Source organism: Macrotis lagotis, chromosome 2, assembly GCF_037893015.1.
Source record: "Macrotis lagotis isolate mMagLag1 chromosome 2, bilby.v1.9.chrom.fasta, whole genome shotgun sequence".
Classification (NCBI taxonomy): Eukaryota; Metazoa; Chordata; class Mammalia; order Peramelemorphia; family Peramelidae; genus Macrotis; species Macrotis lagotis.
The window spans coordinates 23,628,048-23,651,921 of NC_133659.1; the positions used below are offsets into that span (position 1 = coordinate 23,628,048).

The 23,874-nt window shown below is 43.2% G+C and overlaps 1 protein-coding gene across 1 annotated transcript in view; it reads left to right on the forward strand.

Moving 5' to 3' along the window:
* Window positions 1-23,874, forward strand: part of USP24 (ubiquitin specific peptidase 24) — a 140,952-nt gene that overhangs the window by 107,260 nt on the left and 9,818 nt on the right. The window contains exons 46-60 of the mRNA XM_074221344.1: window positions 1,558-1,640; window positions 3,877-4,018; window positions 4,501-4,620; window positions 5,283-5,503; window positions 5,852-5,976; window positions 6,559-6,700; window positions 7,588-7,738; window positions 8,401-8,496; window positions 10,529-10,632; window positions 12,465-12,578; window positions 17,073-17,169; window positions 19,267-19,383; window positions 19,746-19,838; window positions 21,668-21,770; window positions 22,655-22,776. Coding sequence (XP_074077445.1) covers window positions 1,558-1,640; window positions 3,877-4,018; window positions 4,501-4,620; window positions 5,283-5,503; window positions 5,852-5,976; window positions 6,559-6,700; window positions 7,588-7,738; window positions 8,401-8,496; window positions 10,529-10,632; window positions 12,465-12,578; window positions 17,073-17,169; window positions 19,267-19,383; window positions 19,746-19,838; window positions 21,668-21,770; window positions 22,655-22,776 — 1,830 coding nt within the window. The remainder of the gene's footprint in view (window positions 1-1,557; window positions 1,641-3,876; window positions 4,019-4,500; window positions 4,621-5,282; window positions 5,504-5,851; window positions 5,977-6,558; window positions 6,701-7,587; window positions 7,739-8,400; window positions 8,497-10,528; window positions 10,633-12,464; window positions 12,579-17,072; window positions 17,170-19,266; window positions 19,384-19,745; window positions 19,839-21,667; window positions 21,771-22,654; window positions 22,777-23,874) is intronic.

The window sequence follows — 23,874 nt, forward strand, 5'->3', positions numbered from 1 at the left end:
TTTTAAAACTACCTTCAAAAAACTATCTGAACCTAATTTTTCAAGAGTAAATGTAGTGTCGTTATAAGAAATCCAAACTTATGGGGCTGCTAGGTGGCGTAGTGGATAAAGCACTGGCCCTGGAGTCAGGAGTACCTGGGTTCAAATCTGGTCTCAAACACTTAATAATGACCTAGCCGTGTGGCCTTGCGCAAGCCACTTAACCCCATTTGCCTTGCAAAAAAAAAATCCAAACTTAAGAGTAGACTGCCCTCCATGTCCCACTTCTGGCACTTGCTATCTCTAGGACTAGGGGCTGGTCATTCACCTGCTCTGAATCTTGACTTCCTCTTTTATAAAATGAGTTATGATGCCTGGCCTACTTATGTTCTGAACTGTCCTAAGGATCAAATGGAACCGTCAGGCAGGCACACCTCCCTGGATGTGTAGTGCTCAAGAGACATGAGAGAATTGAATCCAGCCCAACTGAGTTCTAGAGAGGGACAGCTCCAGGTTCAGAACTCTTCCAAGGGCCTCCAAGTCATTGTTCTTCTTACACACCCTCCCATCTGCCTCTGCTTTGGGGGAACCCTAAGGGGAATGTACTCCCTTTAAGTTGTACTTCTCTTTCAAGATTCCTAGTGAACCTAGCAGCTGTTTTCATCAATCATATTAGTCCAAATAGAAACTGTACCCTTAAAATGAGTTTTTGTTTTGTTTAAAAAAAAATGAATAGCTATCAACTAAAGAACAGCATGAACTATGTGTGTGATGCTCAGAATTTATCAAAGCATCCTTAGGTCAGACCAATAGAATAACTATTAATCTGAATTTATCTAATTATCTAATTAATCTAAATTTATAATCTCCCCCTCCCCATCTTTTCCTCCCCCCAAAATCCAGTTCTCTTCTTAGTTCAAGACTCCCCTCCCTAACATTTTTTTTTTTTTGCAAGGCAATGGGGCTAAGTGGCTTGCCCAAGGCCACACGGCTGGGTAATTATTAAGTGAGGCCAGATTTAAACTCAGGTACTCCTGACTGCAAGGCCAGTGCTCTATCCACTGGTCCACCTAGCCACCCCTATCCTCCCTAACACTCTTGACAAGTAGTAAGTACAACCCCTACTTGGGTACTTTCTATGACAAAGAAATTGGTATATTATGAAATAGCTCATTTCAGTTCCAGAAAGTTTTAGAAATTTTGTACAATATTTAAAAGAAAAAAAAGCAAACCTGACTCAGAAAAATCAGGTGTTTGCAGTGATGAAAAAACACTGTGTCCCAGGAGACCAGACCAGATCGGCATGGTGGCCCAGGCATCATAGTGTCATGGTCTCCCTCTCCATCTTTGAGCCCAATGGGGTGTTTCTGGTGATTCCATCATCTCCATCCTTTGACAGTAGAGCACACAGCCTTACAGTGGTGGCATAGAATTTATATGAGTGAAAGTTAGCAGATGTGATCTTGTTGGCATCTTGATAGTGCAATGAAATGATTTGTTTTAGCCAGACTAATCAAGTCACACTAGCCTTTAAATACAGGGAACAGAACTAATATTGTTTACTCTTATTTTCAACAGAAAATTGGTCGAGATCAAATATTTAAGAATACTTTCCAGGGAATCTACTCTGATCAGAAGATATGTAAGGACTGTCCTCACAGGTTAGTGAGATTCATAGCTTCTCACATACTAATAAGATTTTACTTCACTGATACAGTTGTAATGTTACTTTTAGGATTTTTAAGATTTTAACCTTGTCACAATCTTAAGCATAAAGGTGAGTTAAAATGCATATTTTTAAAGAATACTGTCTTACCTAGAAATTTTGGGTGCTGTTTATCAAATCATTTAACTTTTGTCAGCATCAGTTTCCCTAACTGTTGTGAAGAAAAATGACATATTTGTAAAGTGCTCAGCACAGAGACTTATTCACTTCCCCTATGTCTATATTATTACAGTGCAATTTGAGATAAATTTTTTTTAACCTTTTTGTACAAAGCAATTTGGAATAAATTGGAAAGAGATGAAAATATCCCTTCTCTTAAAATGATAATTTTTATCACATTTTGTAATACACTATAGGAAACAGTGAGTGTGTAATCCAACCTTGGTGTTCTAACTGTTTTCATGGCCACCTTCCAAATGAGTTAGAGGAGACCTCCAAGGCCACTTTGTGGTATTCCACTAGTGGTCAGCCCACTGTTCCACCTCCCTGCTGACCAGCCCTAGCCTCTTGGCCCAGGGAGAACACATTTGATCCTTCTTTGTGACAGCTTTTTCAGAGAAGGAAATACTGCTGTGCTACTGTCCCTTGGCCCTTTGCAGCAGGCTTCTTGTAGCTGGACTGGCCTAGGTTCCCTCTCGTCTTTATCAGTGTCTTTACTAAAAATGTGGTCCCCAGATCTGGACCCAATTCAGCCCAAGGTAGAAAACGAGCAGTTCTTTTTTTTTTCTTTTGCAAGGCAGATGGGGTTAAGTGGCTTGCCCAAGGCCACACAGCTAGGTAATTATTATTAAGTGTCTGAGACCGGATTTGAACTCAGTTCTCCTGACTCCAGGGGGCTGGTTCTTTTTCCACTGCACCACCTAGCTGCCCCAAGAACGAGTAGTATCTTTAGCTTAGGAGGTTGTTGTAACATATACTTTGGACTCTTAGTAAACATGTGCTCTTTTTCAGATGACCTCCTTGGGGTCAAACCTCCCTCAGCTTGGGTTGTTTTGTTGAAGCTACATTGAAGGCTTTAGATTTAATAAGGATGGATACAATTTCCTTAGACCCCATAAAACATTCTTGGCCTGGGGGACCTGGGGTGGTAAGGTTTTATTTCCCAGTATTTGAAGAGCTGTCAGAAGAAAAAATGAAATACTTTTGGTTGACTCCAGAGGCGCATAAATTGCAGAGTTGCCAGTTGAGATTTAATAAGAAGCCACCTGGTGGTTCTGAAGCAGTGGCTAGCTGACCACTTGTCAGCTACGTTGTAAAGGGGTGATTCTTGTTCATTGCCACCCTAGATTCAAGTAGATGGCCTCTCTAGTCCCTTGCCATTGGTGAGTTCCTTCAGTCCTTCAGTCTATGTGTTATTTATCTCCTGCATATTTGATCCCCTCTATGACTTTGTCCAAGTCCTTGATAAAGTTGCTGAGTAGCACATATGGATGGTCCCTGGCCTCAATCTTCTGAGTTAGCATCAAGCAGCCAGCAGCCATTCTTTGAGTGTGGTCATTCAGGACTCAATTCACCTAGCCTGAATTTTTCTCTTTTTTCCACAATAATACCCCGGGAAACTTAGCCCAGATACATAGATCCAGAGCAGGAAGGACTCCCAGAGGCCCTGCTGTCCAACTCCTCATTTTACATGACAGGGGAGGCTCAGCAAGCCCAAGGTCACACATGTCTAAATTTGAGCAGCAGGATTTTAATCTAGTTCTCTTCCTCTTCCATTTCTATTGTTTAGGTTCTTAATTATGTAAAAATTGAAATTAGCGGAGTGTTCCAGTCTTGAGGTCATCTCACTTTCTGAGATGCTGATCAACAGTCCTTCTCAGGTTGTTCACTGACCATCTGTTTGATAAAGCATTCTAGAACTTACAGGACTTAGAGTCCAGTTCACTGACCTGCAATGTGAAGACCAGGTCCACTCTCCACAACTTTGGGGGTCACTGCCCAGAACTCATCAGTTATGTTTGCCTGAGATTTCAGGGACCTAGCTTGAGTTTTTCTTGTATAACGCTGTACTTTCTTAGATTTCCCCTAACAATTGAAAATTTGAGCTCTTGATCAGCCTTGTCTGTCCTGCCCCTTCTGGTGTCCTCTTCTTCCTCACCCCCATTCCCACCCCTGGGAACTTCCTCTTGCTCAGTGGAGCTTCCAAAATTCTTCCTCACTTTCTATTCCAGGTATGAACGAGAAGAAGCTTTCATGGCACTCAATCTTGGTGTTACATCTTGTCAGAGTCTGGAGATTTCTTTGGACCAGTTTGTTAGAGGTGAAGTTCTAGAGGGGAGTAATGCCTATTACTGTGAAAAGTGTAAAGAAAAGGTATTGTATTTATGAACCCTCCATTTATGTGTGGTGTTAGGAAACATGGCTACCTTGCTAATCTTGAGTTGGCTTTTATTCACTTTAATTCCTTCCCATCCCCTTATTGTGATTAGTCAGACTTGAGCTGGGAAATTGTCACCAGGGCACATGGCATATCCCCCCTCCCCTTCCAGACAGAGAACTCCGTAAACTCCTCGCTTCTTTCAGAAGGGTGGTCTGCAAGATCACATGATTTAGAGCTCGAGATCATTTAATACAGCCATATCATTTTCCAGAGAGACCTGAACTCCAGAAAGAAGTGATTGCCCCCAAGACTGCCTAGTAATAAACAATAGAATCCAGGCTGAGAACCTCCCCTACCCCACCCCAACATAGTTTGCTATCAGTATACTGCTTAGAGATTCATGGATTTTTACTTAATTTACAGTTATTTTTGAAATTTTCTTAGTAAAGGTAACTGGTTTTTACATTTTTTGCAGAGAACAACAGTGAAAAGGACATGTATTAAATCTCTGCCCAGTGTCTTGGTAATTCACCTAATGAGATTTGGATTTGATTGGGAGAGTGGACGCTCTATTAAATATGATGAGCAAATAAGGGTAACTATATTACTATTATTTGTATTTTCCTTGACTCTTTTTCTTACTCCTTCCTTCAGGTCCTCACCCTGTTGAATTCTCAAAGAACCCACAGTCCTAGAAAGGCATGGAAAGAGGCTCTGCTAAACCAGTTTATATTATGTACTGATACAATTCAAGTTTAGGCTCCTTAGAACACTTGGTCAAACTTCTGTATTGCAAGAGATCTTCTACGCTGTCTCACGCAGCTGAAGTTCAGACAGCTCATGTCCTGCCAAGAAGGATCCACGGGGTAATGTGTGGAGAGGCTTGTCACCTCTTGGCCACAGGGTTAGGACCTTGTCAGTGAAAGCAGCTCCTAAAAACAGCCAGGAGAAGGCCTTTTGTCACCTGAAAACAGGCAGGGAAAGGAAGGAAGTCTAAAACTCTTTCCTCACAACAGCCATAGGGCGCCAGAATTAAGGCCTGCCATTTTACCCATGAGGAAACTGAGACCCAAAGAAGGGGAGGACTTGGTAGGCATAGGCTCTAAGCCCTTGTCCCCCAAGTCTCTGCTCAGACTGTCCTCTTTTGGAAGGCATTAGCTCTTCCTTACTTGCCATCTTTTGGGCAGGGGCGGGGGGGGGTCATGTTCTCTGCTTTACCTGTTGGAAGACGAAGCTATGGTCTTTGTTTTTGGACAGTTCCCCTGGATGTTAAACATGGAACCTTACACAGTTTCGGGAATGGCTCGCCAGGACTCATCTTGTGATGTTGGTGAAAATGGTCGTCATGTGGACCAAGGCTCTGGAGGTTCCCCACGGAAGAAAGTGGCCCCCACTGAAAACTATGAGCTTGTCGGTGTGATTGTGCACAGCGGCCAGGCCCATGCAGGCCACTATTATTCTTTCATCAAGGACAGGAGGTAAAGAGCCAAGACATTGCTCACTTGGGTAAACTCTTCTTCCCTTTGCCTTGTGGCAAAAACTCTGCTCTCTCCTTGCTGTCATTTCTTCAAGACTATGACCCTTCCTCCTATCAGCTCACATGCTCCATTTTCTATCTTTCAAAGCAAATAACTGTAGGCTTCTCTTTTCTTATTTTGTTACCAAAGGACTTCTCACGGATTGCAGTCAGTTGTGTTAATGTCCTTTCTGTCATAAGTACATCTTGTTATTCAGTTGCTTGATGCATAGGAATTTTATCTGACTCCTCGTGTACAGAAAAAATGTTCTCTTTTTTAGTGACCTCACTCCTTGTCTTTGGACTCTAGGGGATGTGGAAAAGGGAAATGGTATAAGTTCAACGATACCGTGGTGGAAGAATTTGATTTGAATGATGAGACCTTGGAATATGAGTGTTTCGGTGGCGAGTACAGACCCAAAGTGTATGACCAGTGTGAGTATTTGCAGATGCTTTCCATTGAGAATTGATTACTAAGAAGTCAGGCGGTCTGCCCACCCCCATCTGACCAGTTGGGAGAATAGGTCAGCATCCTTCAGTGTGAGTTGTAGAGGGAAGCTCTGTGGAATGGGCAAAGGCCTTATAACGTTCATTTTGGCATTTAATAGAAAGCTGGGAATATCTTGGATCACTTGACAAAGAGTAAGCTATCCATCCTCTGGGAGAGGGTGCAGCCTCATTATAGGAGAGCTAAGGAGATCCATAGGCCCCCAGAGGAGTGGCTGGATGGCCAGGTTTCCATGGAAATGCCCCAGAGAGTGGGAAAGACCTTCTTCCTGCTTGCAAGCTGCCTCTCCTGTGACCCCTGAGCCAGCCTAGGAGAGTGAACCTGTGTTCACTAGAGAGAAACTAAGCAGAACTGGGGACCTTCCTTCTCTTCCTCCCACCTGGCCAGCGAGGGATGGATGGCCTTAGGCACACCAGAGGCCTCTCTGCCCCCCTCAGTTACAGTTGATTTGATAATGTAGCAACTTCTGGTGTTTTACAATGGTTTTTACTTGATTTCTTGTCCCAAAGCAAACCCATACCCTGATGTACGCCGGCGATACTGGAATGCCTATATGCTCTTCTACCAGAGGGTGTCTGACCAGAACTCACCAGTGTTGCCAAAGAAAAGCCGTGTTAGCGTGGTGCGCCAGGAGGCTGAAGACCTCTCCCTGTAAGCACATTTGTGGTGCTGCCAGTGTGGGCACAGCACTTATGGGTGATTCACTTCTTGTTAGCATGGCTTGCCAAGACCCTGAGGAGGCTAATGGCAGGCTTCTCATTTTCTGGATCCAATTCCAGTTTGCTGTAAAGGCCTCACAGTATTTTTGTCAGACAAGGGGATACATCCAGCATCATATTTCTGCTACTGAATTGGAGACCTGACCATTTTCTTTTTTAAATTTAATTTATTTAAGGCAATGGGGTTAAGTGACTTAGGCAATTATTAAATGTCTGAGGCTGGATTTGAACCCAGATCCTCCTGACTCCAGGGCTGGTACATCACCTAGCTGCCTGCCCCAAGACCTGACCTTTCTATCCTGAGTGAGCCCCAGAACATGGCTTATTCAAGGCGGTGTACCACAGGTGATCTGGGAATCTGGAGTGCCATCCCCGTGCTTTGACCAGGCTGCGTCTCTGCTGTTCCAGGCCACATGATAATCCTTTCTCCAGTGACTCACCCACTGAGCCATTGCTCTGCCGTCTTAATTAGACCTGCCAGAGCTTGTCCTCTTCTGGCAACCTCTCCATGTGAGAGGAATGCTTTAGAGGAGGGGATTCAGGGACTGGGGGGAGGGAGGAAAGAGCTGCTGCTTTCTACAGTTCGCTCAGTCAGTGTCCCCATGGCTTGTCCGAGGCGGAGATCTGGAATGCCCTTGTGGTTGTTCTGTCTCTTTCTCCTTGTTACAGATCACAGGAGAAGCAGCAGAGCCAGACCCTGCTCCCAGGGGTTGCCATGTCTGGGCCTAGGGAACTGGGACCCTCGGGAGTGAGTGCAAAAGCCCTGAGCAGCAAGATGCTGCTGGGTGAGCTACTGACCCAGCCTTCTCTCTTTTTTAGATCAGCTCCATCTTCCCCAGAGATCTCACCTCAGTCATCTCCTCGACCCCATAGACCTAACAACGACCGTCTGTCTATTTTAACGAAGCTGGTTAGAAAAGGAGAAAAAAAAGGATTATTTGTGGAAAAAATGCCTGTTAGGATATATCAGGTATGTCCATAACCACCAGAGGAAAATCTCCAGTGTCAGCTTATTTTCTACATCTAGAAACTCCCATAGGAGGACGCTAGAGATTAGTGGGACAAACATTAGATGTGGTGGAGTTCAGTTACAAATTTTACTTCTGATCCTTTAAGTCAATAACTATTGATTAAGCACCCTCTCTCCCATTAGCAGTTTAAAGTCTGCTTTCTTCCCTTTGGGATGGTGCTTGTCTCCATCCTTGTCTGACTGGTTACCTCGTCTATCAAACAGGAATCTTGTTCTCTCTACCTTCCAGGGTAAAAAGGAGGGGGGGGGGCAGCTCTTCTAAAAACTGCCCACAGGCTACTGTTCTTTCCATCCATCCTGTCCCCTTTTTATTGTTCTTTACTACTGGCCTGAAGGTCACGAAAGAATCAGGGTCACCCACATGGACCTCTTGTTCTGCGTGTGATTATTAGTGACAGCAGATGGGAGGACTTGCCAGATATTCTCTGATGGGTCCCACTTACCTCCCCCCCTTTTCAAGCCTACATCCAAAAGAGCTGACACAGTATTTGGAAACAGAGAGGATTTCCCACAAGATTTTGTTTCACTTTGTGAATCTTATGTGCTCCTTGTCATGATTTGAAACATTGCCAATTAAAAAATGAAAATTTTCTCTTTTTTAGATGGTGAGAGATGAGAACCTGAAGTTCATGAAGAATAGAGATGTATATAGTAGTGACTATTTCAGTTTTGTCCTGTCTTTAGCTTCATTGAATGCTGTAAGTAGCTGCTGGGGGTGTTGTGGAATGAAGGAGAATACTAAAGAGATGCAGGGCTCACTCTGCCCTACCCCTAAGACATTTCATGGTCTCTTGTTGGCTGCATTGGCTGCCCTCAGATTAGATGTGTATTTGTTCTAAATTCCCCCATGGAGAACAATCCCTGGTAGGTTCAGAGCCCTTTACTGTCACTCGTTCAGAGGGCCCAGCCCAAGACAGTGGCTTACATGATCACAAGGGGGCCATATTTTGGATAATAGCCAGTCATCATTTTTCATCATATTGTCAAAATGATGAGGCTTTGGCTTTATACTTTCAGTTGTGGTTTAGTCATGTTCTGTCATGCCTGGCTCTTCATGACCCCTTTGGGGAGGGGGGGTGGTTTCTTGGCAGAGATACTAGGGTGGTTTGCCATTTCCTTCAACCTTATTTGAAGAAACTAAGGCAAACAGGCTGAAGTGACTTGCCCAGGGCCTCTCACCTAATAGGTCGCGCAGTGAATAGAGCACTGACCTTAGAGTCAGGAGGACAGGAGTTCGAATGCAGCCTCAGACTCTTGAAGTGACCTTGGGCAAGTCACTTCACCTTGACTGCCTCACATCCAGGGTCATCTCCAGTCGTCCTGATTCATATCTGACCACTGGACCCAGCTGACTCTGGAGGAGAAAGTAAGGCAGGTGACTTAGCACAGCCCCCCCCCCCCCCCCCCATTCAAATCCAGTTCATGTGCTTGTCATGGCATCACCTCCCTGAATGTCATGGTCTGTTCCAAAATGAAGGGCAAACATCTGAGGCCTATGGCAGGTAAAAGATGAAATGATTGAGGAAAACAAAGGTTCAGTCTTCTGAGCATATCAGTTTATTAATCAGTGCATGCCAATTACCCAACAAACAGGGAGAGACAGATTTTCATATATTAAAAACAAATGGGGGCAACTAGGTGGTGCAGTGGATAGAGCACCAACCCTGGAGTCAGGAGGACCTGAGTTCAAATGTGATCTCAGGCACATAATTGCCAGCTGTGTGACCTTAACCCTGTTGCCTTGCCAAAAGAAAAAAAGGTCATTTAATAAAAACAGGACATTAGGTATTCTTATTTCTAACAGGATGAAAGATTGAGGACTTTCCAGGGGGTTGGGGGGAGGGAATAAACAGGTACGATTCTCTGATTCAGAAAAGGAGGTGTCTCACTCCCCAAGCATCTGAACAGTTGAGCAAACATGGAAATAGTGACTGATCTGGGACTAAGACAAATGAGCTGGAAAATAGTGAGCAAACTCCTTGTATCTGTCATTGGATTGTTGTCTGCATTGCCCCCTACTCAGGCGGCTCATTCTCTAGGTCCACAGTAAAGGTCTCTAAGCTGCCAAATGAGATGGTCCCATTTCCCAGCCATTCGGGGCTAGGTTCAAACGATACAATAAGATTTTCTCTCAATTCCCACAATTGAATAAAGTTTTCTCACAGTACAAAATTTGGACTAGACCCATAATTGAATAGAAAGGGGGAACTAAGCTGAGCTCGATCCAGAATTGAGTCACAAGGTGTGAGGTCAGTGTGGTTGACTCGGTTGCCACAGTTAACAGCCTTGTTCTAATTCCTTTAATTCCTTCAGGCCAGATTTGAATTTGGGTCTTCCTGACTCCAGGTAACTCTGTCTACTGCCCACCTGGTTGTCCCTGTGTACCTTCTAAGTGGCCCTTTTTCCTCACTGAACATTTTGACTATTGTAACTGAATAAAAAAGAACATTGTATAGGTTATTAGTTTCTCTGCCTTCTCTCTCCCCTCCCCTAATGGTCTAGATTGATCAACTTTTTTTGAAAACAAAGGCTTTTCTTTAATTTTAGTTTAATTTTTAATATTTCTCTGCATTGAAAACTACCTCTTTCATGTCTCACATGAAAAGGTATCAAATGGCAAATGTTATTATTCCAAATTATAAAAGATTTACTCTTTGCAAACCTTTAGGAGGAAAAAGTACTGATAAAAAACCCTTGTTTCTTCCTCCCCTTCCTTTTCTTTCTTTTCAGACTAAACTAAAACACCCCTATTATCCTTGCATGGCAAAGGTGAGCTTACAGTTAGCGATTCAGTTTCTCTTCCAAACCTATTTACGGACAAAGAAAAAACTCAGGTGAGAATTTTAAGAAACCCTAATAGTATGCTGGCCAAAAGTCATAAAGGCGATTGACTGGAGTTTTAAACTGGAGTGCAATTCTTGGTGTAGCCCTTAAAATTACTATTAAAGTGTGTTCCAAATAGTGGGTTTTTTAAAAATGGGGGAGGGGGGTCTTGAGATAAATTGTGATTGCATTTTTGTGCAAAATGTATTCACTTACAAACTCTACTATAGTAGAGTCCATGAAGATGATTATTGCCATTCCTCATGTAGCTCATGGTCTAGTAAGGGAGACAAAACCATGGACAAAACTGTTTTCTAGCTTGTTTCTAACTCTTGCTTTAGTGCTGGAGCTCATCTATGAATAGGAAGCAGTGTATATGCCCTTCCCCTTCTCTCCTGACAAAGCCCCAACCTCATGCAGACCCTCCTCACCTCATTCCTGGATTACTGCAGGTCTCCCAGCCTCAAGTCTCTCCCTGCTCCAGACCATCCTTCCCTCAGCTGTCAGAATGATCTCCCAAAGTTCAGTTTTGAACATCAACTCATAGCTATGGGGCTAGGGAGCCCCTCCAAGATAGATAGAAGATGCTCTGTTTAGCATTCAGTGCCCCTTGCACCTACCTACGTGTTCTTCTAAATAAATATTAGGGGCACAAGGGTAGGGGAGGAGCAGCGAATAAGGAGTGGAGATTGTGCCACTATAACAAAGACCAATTTTTTCTTAGATAATTATTTGACAGACAGACACACTCTTCAAACTAGTGGCACTGACTATCCTGCTCCATTTCTCAGCTCTGGGCATGTCCTCTGACTGTTCCCCAGACCTAGAATCCTTTCCCTCTCCCTCTCCAACTCCTGGCTTCTCTGATTTCCTTCAGGCCCCAGGTCCAGTCTTCTCTTCAGGAAGCCTTCCCTGATCCCTCTCCACTCTCATGCTCTCCCTCTAGATTATTTCCCATCATCTGGTAAGCCACTTACTGTGCCTTGGAGCTCCCTGGGACAGGGCTATCTTGCCTTTCTTTGTCCCTCCCATGCGTAGCAGATGCAACACACACAGGGAGTATTGAATTCCCACTCTCTTTTCCAAAGCCTTTCAATGGCATTGTTAGCTATTGGAGAGCATCCTGAATTCCTCAGCAACTGGACCCCAGCCAACTTTGTCCCTCACTGCCATACCCCACCAAACCAGACTTCTTCCTGCACCTCCACTGCATCCCATAGTTTGCTTGCTCAGTTCTAACTCCAGGCCCGTTCCCAGCTGCCCCCGTGTCTGGTCCACCTTTCCCATTGGAGCTCCAAGCAATCTCCAGCCAACTTCCATCTGCTCCCCTAGCCAGATGTGTCCTCTCCAACCTTTCTGACTCTTGCTTCCTCCATTTTCACATCCCAGCTTTTTCCATTTAGTTGTCTGCAGGTTTTATTTTCCTCACTGGACTAGAGAACAGAGAGAGACCTTCTCATCTCCCTTCTATCCTCAGTAGGCCTTTGCACAGAGCAGGTGCTCATAGATTGGCTTGTTGGAGATAATATCTGTGGAAGTGTTTTGATTCAGTCACTTACTTTAATCATTATAGCAAAAAAAGTTTTGCTCTAATTAGTTGACAATTGATGTAAAAATCAGTTGATTAAATTTGAAATGTGTGGCAATTTGGAAGGAATAGAATTTTATAGTTTGAGGATGAGGTTTCTGTTTACCAGTCAAGAAGTGCCAGCTCTGAAGTCTAGTATCATGTAGGCCATTTATTTCCTTTCTTTGATACATTGAACTCCTAAGAAGAACCCTTCAGTGTCAGACATCCTAGTTCCCAATACATTGTAATAATGCTGTTGTTTTTTTATTAAAGGGTTGATACTGAAGAGTGGGTAGCCACAATAGAAGCTTTGCTCTCCAAGAGTTTTGATGCCTGTCAGTGGCTTGTTGAATATTTCGTGGGTTCTGAAGGACGAGAGTTGGTGAAGTAAGTGTCTGGATACTCAACAGTCATCAGGTCATCATTTAGACAAGGCAGCTCCAGAGGCCAGCTCTGCCCCTTCCCACAGCTGGTCTGCCTGGCCTGAGTTGGTGTGGAAAGGGAGAGGCAAGCAACACACCTAGAGATGACTAAGACGTCACTTTGGAGACACCATCAAATTTCACAGACTATTCTGAATTTAGATTGAAGTTTTCTTTTTAATTTCAATAGTAATCAGGTTTTCAAAAAGGCATAATTTAGGATTCCCAGGAATTTAACACTGTTTACCGACTACCAGTCATATTTGTGGGGAGAAACAAATTCAAACTTTAGATAATATTTTTTTACTTGAGACAATCAAATAGAGCTGTGGGAAATAGTTCAAAACTTTTTATAAAGTTTACAAAGCTCACCTGCAATCCCACAGGCCTACAGTCCAGATAATGTTTTACCAGCTTTAGAGATAATGACCTGAGGTTCAGGGAGCCTTTAATGACCTTCTCCAAACTAAGCAATGGTGAATCACTGACCTTCAGTACCCATAGCTAAACCTCGATTCCCGCCTCCCAGACTACTCTAGTTCTTCCCACTGTACCATACTACCTCCCCAGTAACATGTTTTTCTAAACCTTCTAAGATCTGTGTTACCAATGATGCTACTGAAAAGCAAAGAAAAGTTTCTGTTTTATAATTTTTCAATCTCATTAGCATTTCTTTATGGTACCCTTAATCGAAAGTCAGTCTGCTGAAGCCCATGAACTTCTTAGCATCAAGTCTTAAAATGTATAAAATAAAATGTGACATTTATATAGAAAAACAATTTTATTGAAATACAACTATAAAACAATTTTTAAGATCAAGTTCACAAACTGTAGTTATTATTAGCCCCTGGTTTACATTATGTAATTGTACAAACCTAACCTGTCATAAAAGTTGTATATAGATTGTCTTGAAATTTTACTATAGCTCAAACTGATCTGTAAGACATTTGTTTGTAATATTTAGCTGGATGTTTTTCACTTTTGCTTGTAATTTCCACTTGGAATGCCAGCGTCTTGGAGTGGAGCTCTCTCTTAACTGTTTCAAAGTTGTTTATTGGTCCACACTGAAAGGTTTATGTCATCATGTGAAATACACATCCATTGGTAGGAAAGTTCTCACAAGATGAAAGAGTTTATGACTAGAGATCATTGGAGGAAGCTCAGGCATTGTCATTGCTGCTAGTCACAGTCCAAGTTCATGGGGTGTTATCCACCCCCTTTGGGGAGGCATAGCCTCAATTTATACACAGTATAGGAAAGGACTCTTCAATCTCTCTTAATTGAGGGACTTTGGGAGGAACAAAACCCCCTCATTTAGCAGCAGACATTTTTTAAGTGGTTGGATTTTGTGGTATATCATTGGCCATGCTTGAGAAATGAAAGACAAGCACCTCCTAGCTAGGTCTATAGAAGGCCTTTCAGTCACCGAGTTCACATGGCTTGAGAGCCAGCCTCAATCCCAGTAACCCCAGTTTTGGGGGTTTTTTGGTTTTGGTTTTTGCAAGGCAGTGGGGTTAAGTGACTTGCCCAAGGTCACACAACTAGTTAATTATTAAGTGTGAGATCAGATTTGAACTTGGGTCCTTCTGACTCCAGGGCCACTGTGCCACCTAGCTACCCTGCAGCCTCAGTTCTAGTCCTTCCTCTAATGTCCCTTTTGACACTCTGCTTCTGAATTTGTCCCCCAACTTTACAAAGTAACTGATAAATCTCGGGCTGTCACAGTACAATTGCTGGGCCATTGGGAGAGTGTGAACCCTGAACCCCAACAAAACTCTTTAAGTCTGAGGTGACCTGGGTCTTTTTCCTGGCTTCTTTCAGAAGGCACATATTACTTCTAGTCTCTGGGTTGCATCAGTTAATCAAAGGCAGTAACAGTAGCCAAAATTGGCTTCCTATTAATATATAGAACAGGACCCATTTCTAACGTGTATGGTTTACTCCCCAGAACTTTCGTGGCAATAATTAGTAGGGAAGTAAGCTCAAATCAATAACTTGCTATTAATTTCTCCTTTGAAGGGAGTGGGGAGTGTCTTGACCCAAGACTGTCTTTGCATCTAAATTGTTTGCTTGATACCTCGGATGAGGGCCTGCTGTCACAGTGGTGACTGGACTCTGTAGGGAAAGCTCTAGTTCATCAGGAATTTGGGTGAGGGACATCATGACTCAGGAAATGCAGTTTCCAAATGGCCAAACAAAAGTACCACTGGGTTTGTTCTTAGCCATCATTTTGGGCTCTGTTTTTAAAGCTCATCTGTTCCAGTCTCCAGATTTTTCAAACATGCTATTATGTAATTCAATCAAGCATTTATTAAACATTACTATATTTCAGACCCTATGCTCATGAATGGAGTTAAAAAGAAAATTTAAAATAGGCCTTGCCCTCAGGACATCATATATTGAGGCAACTAAGTAGAGTACAACAGCCTAGACAAGAATACATTATGCCCCTTAGAGCCATGAGGGATGAATATTAATAAGCCGTGGAATGGGAAAAAAGAAAAGTGCCATAGATAGTTTTCAAGAGAAGTAGATAGCTTTTCATCCTTCAGTTACCTCTCTCTAAATCTGGAGATAGTTCTGGTTCAGCTCACTTCTCTTTGCATCAGTTGTTAACAATCTTCCCAGATTTCTCTGAATCATCACATCATTTCTTACAGCACAATACTACTCCATCATATTCATAATTCATAATTTGTTCAGCCTTTTCTTAGTGAATAGGCATCTCGTTAGTTTTCAGTTCTTTACTGTTACAAAAAGAGGTGCTATAATTGTTTTTGTGACACAAGTGATGTAGAACATTCTTCCTTTGGCCTTTCTATGACCTTTGACCACATATCATTTGGGGGAATGGCACTTTTTATAATTCTGACTCCGTTCCCTATGCATCTCAGAAATACTTTACCCAATTTTTCTGATTTTTCTCATTTTATGTAATCAAAATCGCTTGTTTCACTTCATCTGATTCTTTCTGTCTCTTGTTTGGTCATGAATGCTTCCCTTTTCCATAGTACTGATAGGTAATTTCTTCCATTTTCTCTAATTTGCTTATGGTATCATCCTTTATGTCTGAGTCATGCTTTTATTTGGAGCTCATCTTAATATATAATGGGATATGTTGGTCTACTCCCAGTTTCTGCCAGTTGGACTATGTTTCGGTTTTCCTAACAGCTTTTGTGAGTAATGAGATTTGTTAACTGCTCGTTTGTTTCTGTGTATTATATACTTAATCTATTATATGAATCAACCCCTCTCTTATCCAGTAGCAAATTGCTTTGACAGTTAGTTTTTATACTATAGTTCAGAGATCTGCTTCTTTGCCTTTTTTTTTTTTTGTCATTGATTCCTTGTTATTCTTGACTTTTTTCCCTCTCAGGGAATTTTCCTAGTTCAGAAAAGTAAATTAGCTCAGCACTGAATGAGTAAATTAATTGAGATAGCACTGTCATTTGAATTATATTGACTCAAGCCTACTCATGAGCAATTAATATTTCTCCAGTTATTTAGATGTGCCTTTATTAATGTGAATAGTGTTTTGTAATTGTGTTCAGAAAGTTCCTTTAGTATTTGGCAAGTAGACTTCAAAATGCTTTATACTGTCCATGCTTACTTTCAGTGGAATTTCTTTTTCCAGCTCTTTCTGCTAGATTGTGTTGGTAATATATACAGAAATGTAAATGGAATTTGTGGGCTTTTTATATTCTGCAGTTTTGCTGAAGTAGTTAATTATTTCACTTCTTTTTGGATTCTATGAGTAAACCATCATTATCTCAAAAAGTAAAACTTCTTGTTTCTTCTTTTCCTACACCTAATTTCTTTTTTTGTTGTCAGCAGTAGCTAGCATTTCTAATACAATGTTTGATGGTGATAATGGAAATCTCTGCTTTACTTCTAATCTTATAGGAAGGACTAAGTTATCCCCCATGACAAATAATGCTTGTTCTTGGTTTTAGAGAGGTAGTGCCTTCTTATTTTTAAGGAAAATTCCATTTATTCCTATCCTAAGTGGTTTTTAAAAGGAATGAGTATTGTAGCTTGTCAAAAAGCTTTTTTTTTTTTTGCATCAGTTGAAAAATGCCCTTCTGCTTTCATAATGCTGAGTTCCTGGAAGTTGTCCCTTACCCAGGAAATAATGACCAAAGAAATGGGCCTGGAGTCCAGAGTCCTGGAATCCCCCATTCTGCTCTGGAGCTTGTAAGCTCTATCACATCCTGTGGCATCTTCTAGTCTTTGTTGCCCCATCTTTTAAGTAGGAATCAGGATTAGAAGGGTCTGGGGGCTAATTAATTCAGTGGGTCTCCCCCTATTTGCATCCTTACAGTCTGTTTCAAGTTCTGTGTAAGAAGAGGGAGATCTGATGAGCTGAGATCTGCTCCAGGTTGGGCCCCTCCCCTCTTACCCCACCTCCCATGTTGAAAATCTTGGCTCATTCTTGCACATCTTCCTCTTTCCACCTCAGGATTTTCCTCCTGGAGTGCAGCGTGAGAGAAGTACGAGTGGCTGTCGCCACCATTCTGGAGAAGACCCTCGACAGTGCCTTGTTTTACCAGGACAAGGTCAGTATCATGGTATTTTGGTGAACTGCCTGCCCGTGTTCTGTGTGAGAAAGGAGCTTACAGAGAAAGGCCAGTCACCTTGAACATCTTCGTTCTCAGGATTAGCAGTGCGCCTCCTCTTGGTGACCTGACTTGGTTGCCAAAGTGGAGGCATCCAACCCATTCTCCTTTCCCTTCCCTGAAAGCAGTGTCCTGCAGACCTGGGGGTGGTCTAGCTCAATGGCACTTATTTTAGTCTGACCCTCCCAGGAACAACTTGGCCTCCATTGTATCCCTGATATCAGTCTCCTATGAGTTCTTCTCCTGAAGTTTCTCTGAACTGAGCCTGAAGTAGGGAGCTTAAACTAATCCTGGCCCCTTTTTTCTTTTCCTAGCAATCTTTTCTCTGTCAGCTTCAAAAAGGGCAAGAACTCTTCCATTTATCTGTTAATGACCCAAAACTCACCTTTCCTTCCTTATTTCCTTTTCACCTTATTCTCAACAACCAATCCATAGTGTCAAGTCCCAGGGAAATAAATTAGACTTTTTTTTAACTTGAAAAGTTCTAGTTCATTCAAAACATACATTCCTAGCAAATATAGCACTTACTTCCCAGGTTTGCTATCTCCAATAACAGCTGACACCACATGGAAAACTTTGAAAACTATTCCTTTCAGAAATAATCCACTTCTGTGAATGTGAACCTGAAGACAGTGTGCCTCAGGGCAACTTGGCCCTGGCCTTTAGGAACCAGCACCCAGGAGAACTAGTGAGGCCGCAGTGGGATCAAGCACTTTGCTAAGTCTAGAGATTCAAAGAAAAATGGCAACAACCATGGAAATAAGCCAGTGCCTCTCTCTGTTCTTCACATTCTGATGGCAGCTAGGACAAGTAAAGGTTGTGTCCATCTGAGGCTGGACAGGTGGACTTCCCGGGGAGCCCCTGTGCCCTCATCAGGCATGATCACTCTGCAGAGAGACTGGATTGGGGCCAGGGCTGGTCCTAAGATTGCAGCTTCCTCTAGGGGAGCCTCCTAAAGGTGAACCCCAGGCCCCAGGGCACCACTCAGTCTGCTGAGGTCTTTAAAGGTAGCAATGACCTCCATCACACCAACATCACCTATAGTCCAGAAGAAGACCATCCAACCACCTAAGACTGGGGGGAGGATGAGGAAAGGTGTGAGCAACAAGCCATTTGTCCTGTTCCACTCTTCCTGTTAGTCTTTTTCCATGTCTTTCTTCTCTGCAGTGGAAATGGTTTCTCTTGCCCCTTCCTTGCCATTTCTAACAGGTGATTGTAGAGGTTTTGAGAATGAAGAGCTGTGGATGTGCCAATTTTAGTTCATCCTATTTGAGACAGAATGGGTGGGACAAGACAGAAATCTGTACTTTAAAATCTCTGGGACAGAAACAAACAGGGATAGAGAGAGTCCTAGTCCTGACTCCTCACACCACTGAAGTGGCATCCCAGTGACCTTGCTCGTGCCTGTTCATCACCGACCCAGTCCAGACAGCAATGGGGGGAGGGTTAGGAGAGGCAATGTGATAACCCAAATGGTCTCTAAACAAATAAAATGTCTCTCAAAGCTTTCCATGAGGCGTCAGCGAGCTCTCAAGTAAGTTCCAGTCGAGTCAACCTTCCCGTTGTCATCTGTCAGGCTGTTACGCTCCATTCGCTCCATTGGCTTGGTTTCCAGCCCCTCTGCCTGTGTCTGTGTTTTGATTCTCTGCATCTGTGACTATGTGAAGAGCAGGCTAGGGGAGGGAGGGGTGCAGACCAGTGTCTCCCAAAGGATCTGAAAAAGAATAGGGAGCGAAAGAAAAATCCACCATGGAACCCATGGTGGCAGCTCACACAAGACTAACATTCTTAACCTTGAATTCTCAGAAGCAAAACCGGACTTTGTGTATTAAAATTCCACGATGATGGCACATTGCCTTGGAGGGTAAACTGGCAGTTTTAGATTAATAATTATTTAAAAAGCATTTCCATCTGAATTTGAACTCAAATTAACCAGATCCCTTGCTCTCATGTTGTTTTTTAATTAAGTTGATTGCAAATGTCCTTCCCACCTTTGTTTCTTGCCTTAATATATAATTGTGTCTTTATGCTGACCAGCTCACAAGTCTTCACCAGCTGTTGGAAGTGCTGCTGGCCCTGTTGGATAAAGACGTCCCAGAGAACTGTAAAAACTGTGCTCAGTACTTTTTCCTGTTCAACTCTTTTGTACAGAAGGTAACTTACAGCTAACTACCTTCCATTTACAGTTGGTTGTCTTCAGGTGTCAGAACTAGGTGATTTTCATTGAGCTGAGAAAACACGGGAGCTCAGTGCATCAGCATTTGTCCTGGAAATGATCTCCTAGAGAATATTGACTGAACAATTGAGTAACGAGAGTTTGCGTGACAGTTCGTTTGCTAGTTGTGTGTTAGAAGCAACAATAAAACTAATCAAAACCAATTTTCTGGAAAAGATTTAACAAATTCTCCATAGAAAGGATTGTTGAGGTTGTTTCTCATTTGTAGCTGTGTTTATTAAAACCAGTTCTAAGTTAGAAAAGGAACATTAATTTGGCATTTTCCATCTCTCTTTCTTAGCAAGGTGTAAGGGCTAGTGATCTTCTTTTGAGACATTCTGCTCTACGACACATGATCAACTTTCTCCTGGGACCCAACCGGCAAAACAATCAGGTAATAACTGCTGTCTGTTCCTGGTGAAAGTCTGAACTGATCGTTTTTGAGGGACTTAATGGACTGAAGTTCAGACAGAACTTGAGGTTATCCATCTGGTCTAACTCATGGAGACTGTCCTTCAAGGAGTCATCCAGCCTCCACAAGAAGGATCCTAGAAACTGTGCAGCCTGGGTGGGTTTCTCAGCTTGTCCCCACTGCCCCAGTTGTGCTTCCTCTTCCACGTGGTTGAAAGCCATCCATGTCCACTTCTGTGGAGTCTCATCTCCCAGTCACCCTCTTCTGGACCTTCTCCAGCTGATTAGGATCCTGACCCACGCTGAGCACAAAAATGCAGAGTACAAGGGACCGTTCCTGTTCCGGGACCCTCAAACTGGCCCTCAAACAGCCTTCATGGCTGCCACATCCACTGCTGCCTCTTGGGCTTGCGCTCCACTAAAACCCCCTGATCTTTTCATGATAACTGCTGCCTGACCCTGCTTTCCCCATACTGTGAAGGTGATTTTCTCCAAGGGCGAAATTTGCATTTTATTAGATCATTCCCGACGTTCTTGCTGATTAGGCACTTCCTAATTTTGAGTTCTGTCACTTGGGGAGTTAGCTCTCCCTCCCAGTTTGGTATCATCTGCAAATATGATGGTATCCAAGCCGGTGATTTAAAAAAAAAAGTTCCATAGCACAGAAGCCTGGGGTTCTCCCTGGGAGACCAAAATGACACTGTTTTTGAGTCTAGCTATCCAACCAGTTCTGAACCCATCAGACTATATCATTGTCTGATCCAGATCTTTCCATTTTCTCCCCACGAATTCTGAGTTACTTTATCGAAAGCTTTGTAAAAATCTAGGTAAATTAAATTGATGAACTTTTCATTATCTACTAAATGAATAACCCTGCCCAGAAAGGAAATGACTGATTCAAGGAAATGAGTGTTTTGAGTGTGGTGTGGCCTGTAGAGCCCCTGTACAGTGTGGTCCCATTCATGTCCCATTTTGCCCCTCCAGAGTCTCCTGGGAGGTCAGGTTCTTGGGTGATCATGGGGCATTTGTGTAAGAATATTTGAAGCCTGTGCACCATTCTTAAAGCTGTTTGGATGCCTCCTCTTCCTGTTCTTCTTCCTTTTTGGTAGCTTAGCTCTATTTCATCTAACTTTGGGGCCAGATGCAGGCAGTTTTCATCTTCTTTAGCCTTAATAGTTTAAAGACCTTTGATTCAATTTATAAGCACCTAGCAGATGCCATTTTAGGAAGTTTTGTTAGGGACCCTTCATCATGGTCCCCAGATGAGCCCAGTGTTCTCCTTGAAGCATCTCAGTGGTCATTTGAGGGATGCCTTTGCTTAAGCCAGTCGTTGTGCCTCAAACCCTTTTTCTTCAGTGGTTCCTACCCAGTTCATATTCCATCATTTTCATAAAGCTTTTCCAGGCCTCCCACAAAGGACTTTTTTTCTCCCCAAGGTTCTTCTGGGGCGGCTAGGTGGCACAGTGGATAGAGCACTGGTCCTGGAGTCAGGAGGACCTGAGTTCAAATGTGGACCCAGACACTTAATAATTGCCAAGCTGCGTGTTCTTGGGCTTAACTCATTGCCTTGCCCCCCCCCAAAAAAAAAAAAAAAAGAACTTCCTTTGCACTATTGTGTATCTCAACAGAGGATTCTGTATGTTGTGATAAAGAAGGGAAGGGGCCCTGGAGTCACAGTTACCCTCATGGAGAGAGCTGCCTCCTGATGTGGCTCGATGGCTCATCATCTCTCACTTAGATGTTGTTTGTTGAACTGAACTATTTTAACCTTGGGTCTCCATTAATTTATCTTTCTCCATCTTGTATCAGCAGATTCGCCGATGGAGCTCAGCCCAAGCACGGGAGTTTGGATTCCTCCACAATACAGTGGCCTTGCTGGTTTTGCACTCAGACGTCTCGTCGCAGAGGAATGTCGGTAAGAGCTGTCTTCACCACGTGGGGCACCATGTGGACTCTGGGCCACTGTCCTGCGCCTTGTCCTATGGCCTCGGGTTGTTTGAGAGGCACAAGGACTCTTGCTGGCTGGAGCCCCTCAAGCATGTTTTCCTAACCTTTTGAAAGATTGTGAGTTTGGATGAGGAATATTTATTACCCCAAGACTGCGACCTGGCATGACTGGTGTGTCAGAGAACCACCTGGGGACTGAGTCCCCCGACCTCTTTTCAGATAAAGGGCACGGACCAGATGAGTTCCAAGGCTTGGTCTGTGAATATACTCCTGGGCTGTTCCAAGATCCTTTTCCTGCCTTATTCCATACTTCCTTACAAGTTCTCGTCAAACTGCAATCTCTGTTTCCCAGGCCGTTCTGCACTTTTTCTCACTGCCTGTTTGAATCCTTTTTGTTTTTTTAAGGCCTCCGTCATTTGCCTCTTGGTCCGAGCTACAAGAGAACTCTCCTTCCTTGTTCTGGCCTCCGTTGCCTGGACTTCTCTTGTGTCCTTCCCATATTCCACCCTGATCCGAGCTAGCTTATGTACGTGTTCTTTCTCCCCCTCCCCCCCTCGCCGTCCTAGGAAGAGCCTGAGCGGTGGAGGCCAGAGCCTGTGTTGTTTGTCATCTTTGTGTGTGCTCAGCTCTCCGCTGATGGTGGCTCGTACATAATAGGCTCTTAGTAAATGTGTGTTAGAGTGAACAACCATTTAGGAAGTGCCTATTATGTACAAGTAACCTTTGAATCATGTGGCTGGGTAAGATTAAACAATTTCTCATATCACAAGGTTAGTTCACATCCATTTTATAGAAATTTATTCCATAAAACAACCCAAAGATCATCTATTTTCTTTTTCTTTCCTTCAACAGCCCCTGGCATCTATAAGCAGCGGCCTCCCATAAGCATCGTTTCTTCCAGCCCACTTCTGGCCCTCCATGAAGAAGTGGAATCCTTGCTTTTCCTGTCTGAAGGGAAGCCATACCTGCTGGAGGTGACCTTCCTTTCTTCATAGCTCTAGAAGTTTTTTCATTTTTGTTGCTTGTCCTCACAACTTGACACATGTATCAAGAGAAAAAAGAATAGGCCTTCATGGGAATTATCATTTGGAAAGAAATCCTTATGGTCAGGAAAGAATCAGGAGAGTTCTGGACAAATCCATCTAGGTTACTTGGGTCTGCCTTGACCATAATTGACTCTTAATGGAGAAGTTGCTTGATCTCTTCCCTTCTATTGCTCCAACTTGAATGTCACATTCAGAAAGGTGAAGTTCAGCCTCTTAAGTCTCAAATGTTGATCATTTTGATTGGGACTTTTCAAGTTTATTGGTCCTTTGGCACCTTTATTCACTTATTTTTGAAGCTAAAGAAACTTGAGTGAACAGTGAAGTTTTTGAGTATTGACTGGCATTTTCTAAATGGTCGGCAGTAAAATGTACATATGGGAAGGGGGATGTTGCTTTTGGGGGGGCAGCTCTTGTGCTGTTGGCTTTCGGGGTGGTCTCTGATTTCCCATTCAGAACAAATTCTCTGCTATAGATTACAAGGAGGAGGGATGAAAGAAACTAGTTCGCTAGTTAACTGAACTAGTTAAAAACAGCCACCATTAACCTCACGATGCATCTGTAGACCTTTAGACTTCCAGGGAAATCATTTAGAAGTACTTTGTTTGGTGGAGTCACCTCAGTTTTGGGGTCAGGGGAGTAGAAATTTCAGGTGGGGAACTCTGTATAGTAGCAGGATCAGGCCATTTTTTCAGAACTGAGCTTTAGGATGACAGTCCATGCCACGAAGGAAGAAGGGTGGCAGAAAAGGGGATGCTAAAGATGCCAAACTCAAGAGCTTGTGGAGAAAGTACAGCTGGGCAGTCTGGGATGGGGAGAAGGAGACAGGGCTGGCCGGGGGCCTCTTCACCTGGAGTCTAGCTAACTTCAGTTTGGGACCTATTTCTTCTGTCAGTTAAGGGAAATCCTAGTCCTTCCTTCTTGGGGGAGTAGGATTTGTAGGTGAAACACTTGTGTTATCAGCCTGTGAGTTGTGGAAGGCTCCTTTAAGTGAGCAGACTTGCCTTGGCCTGCAGGTTAAATGTCCCT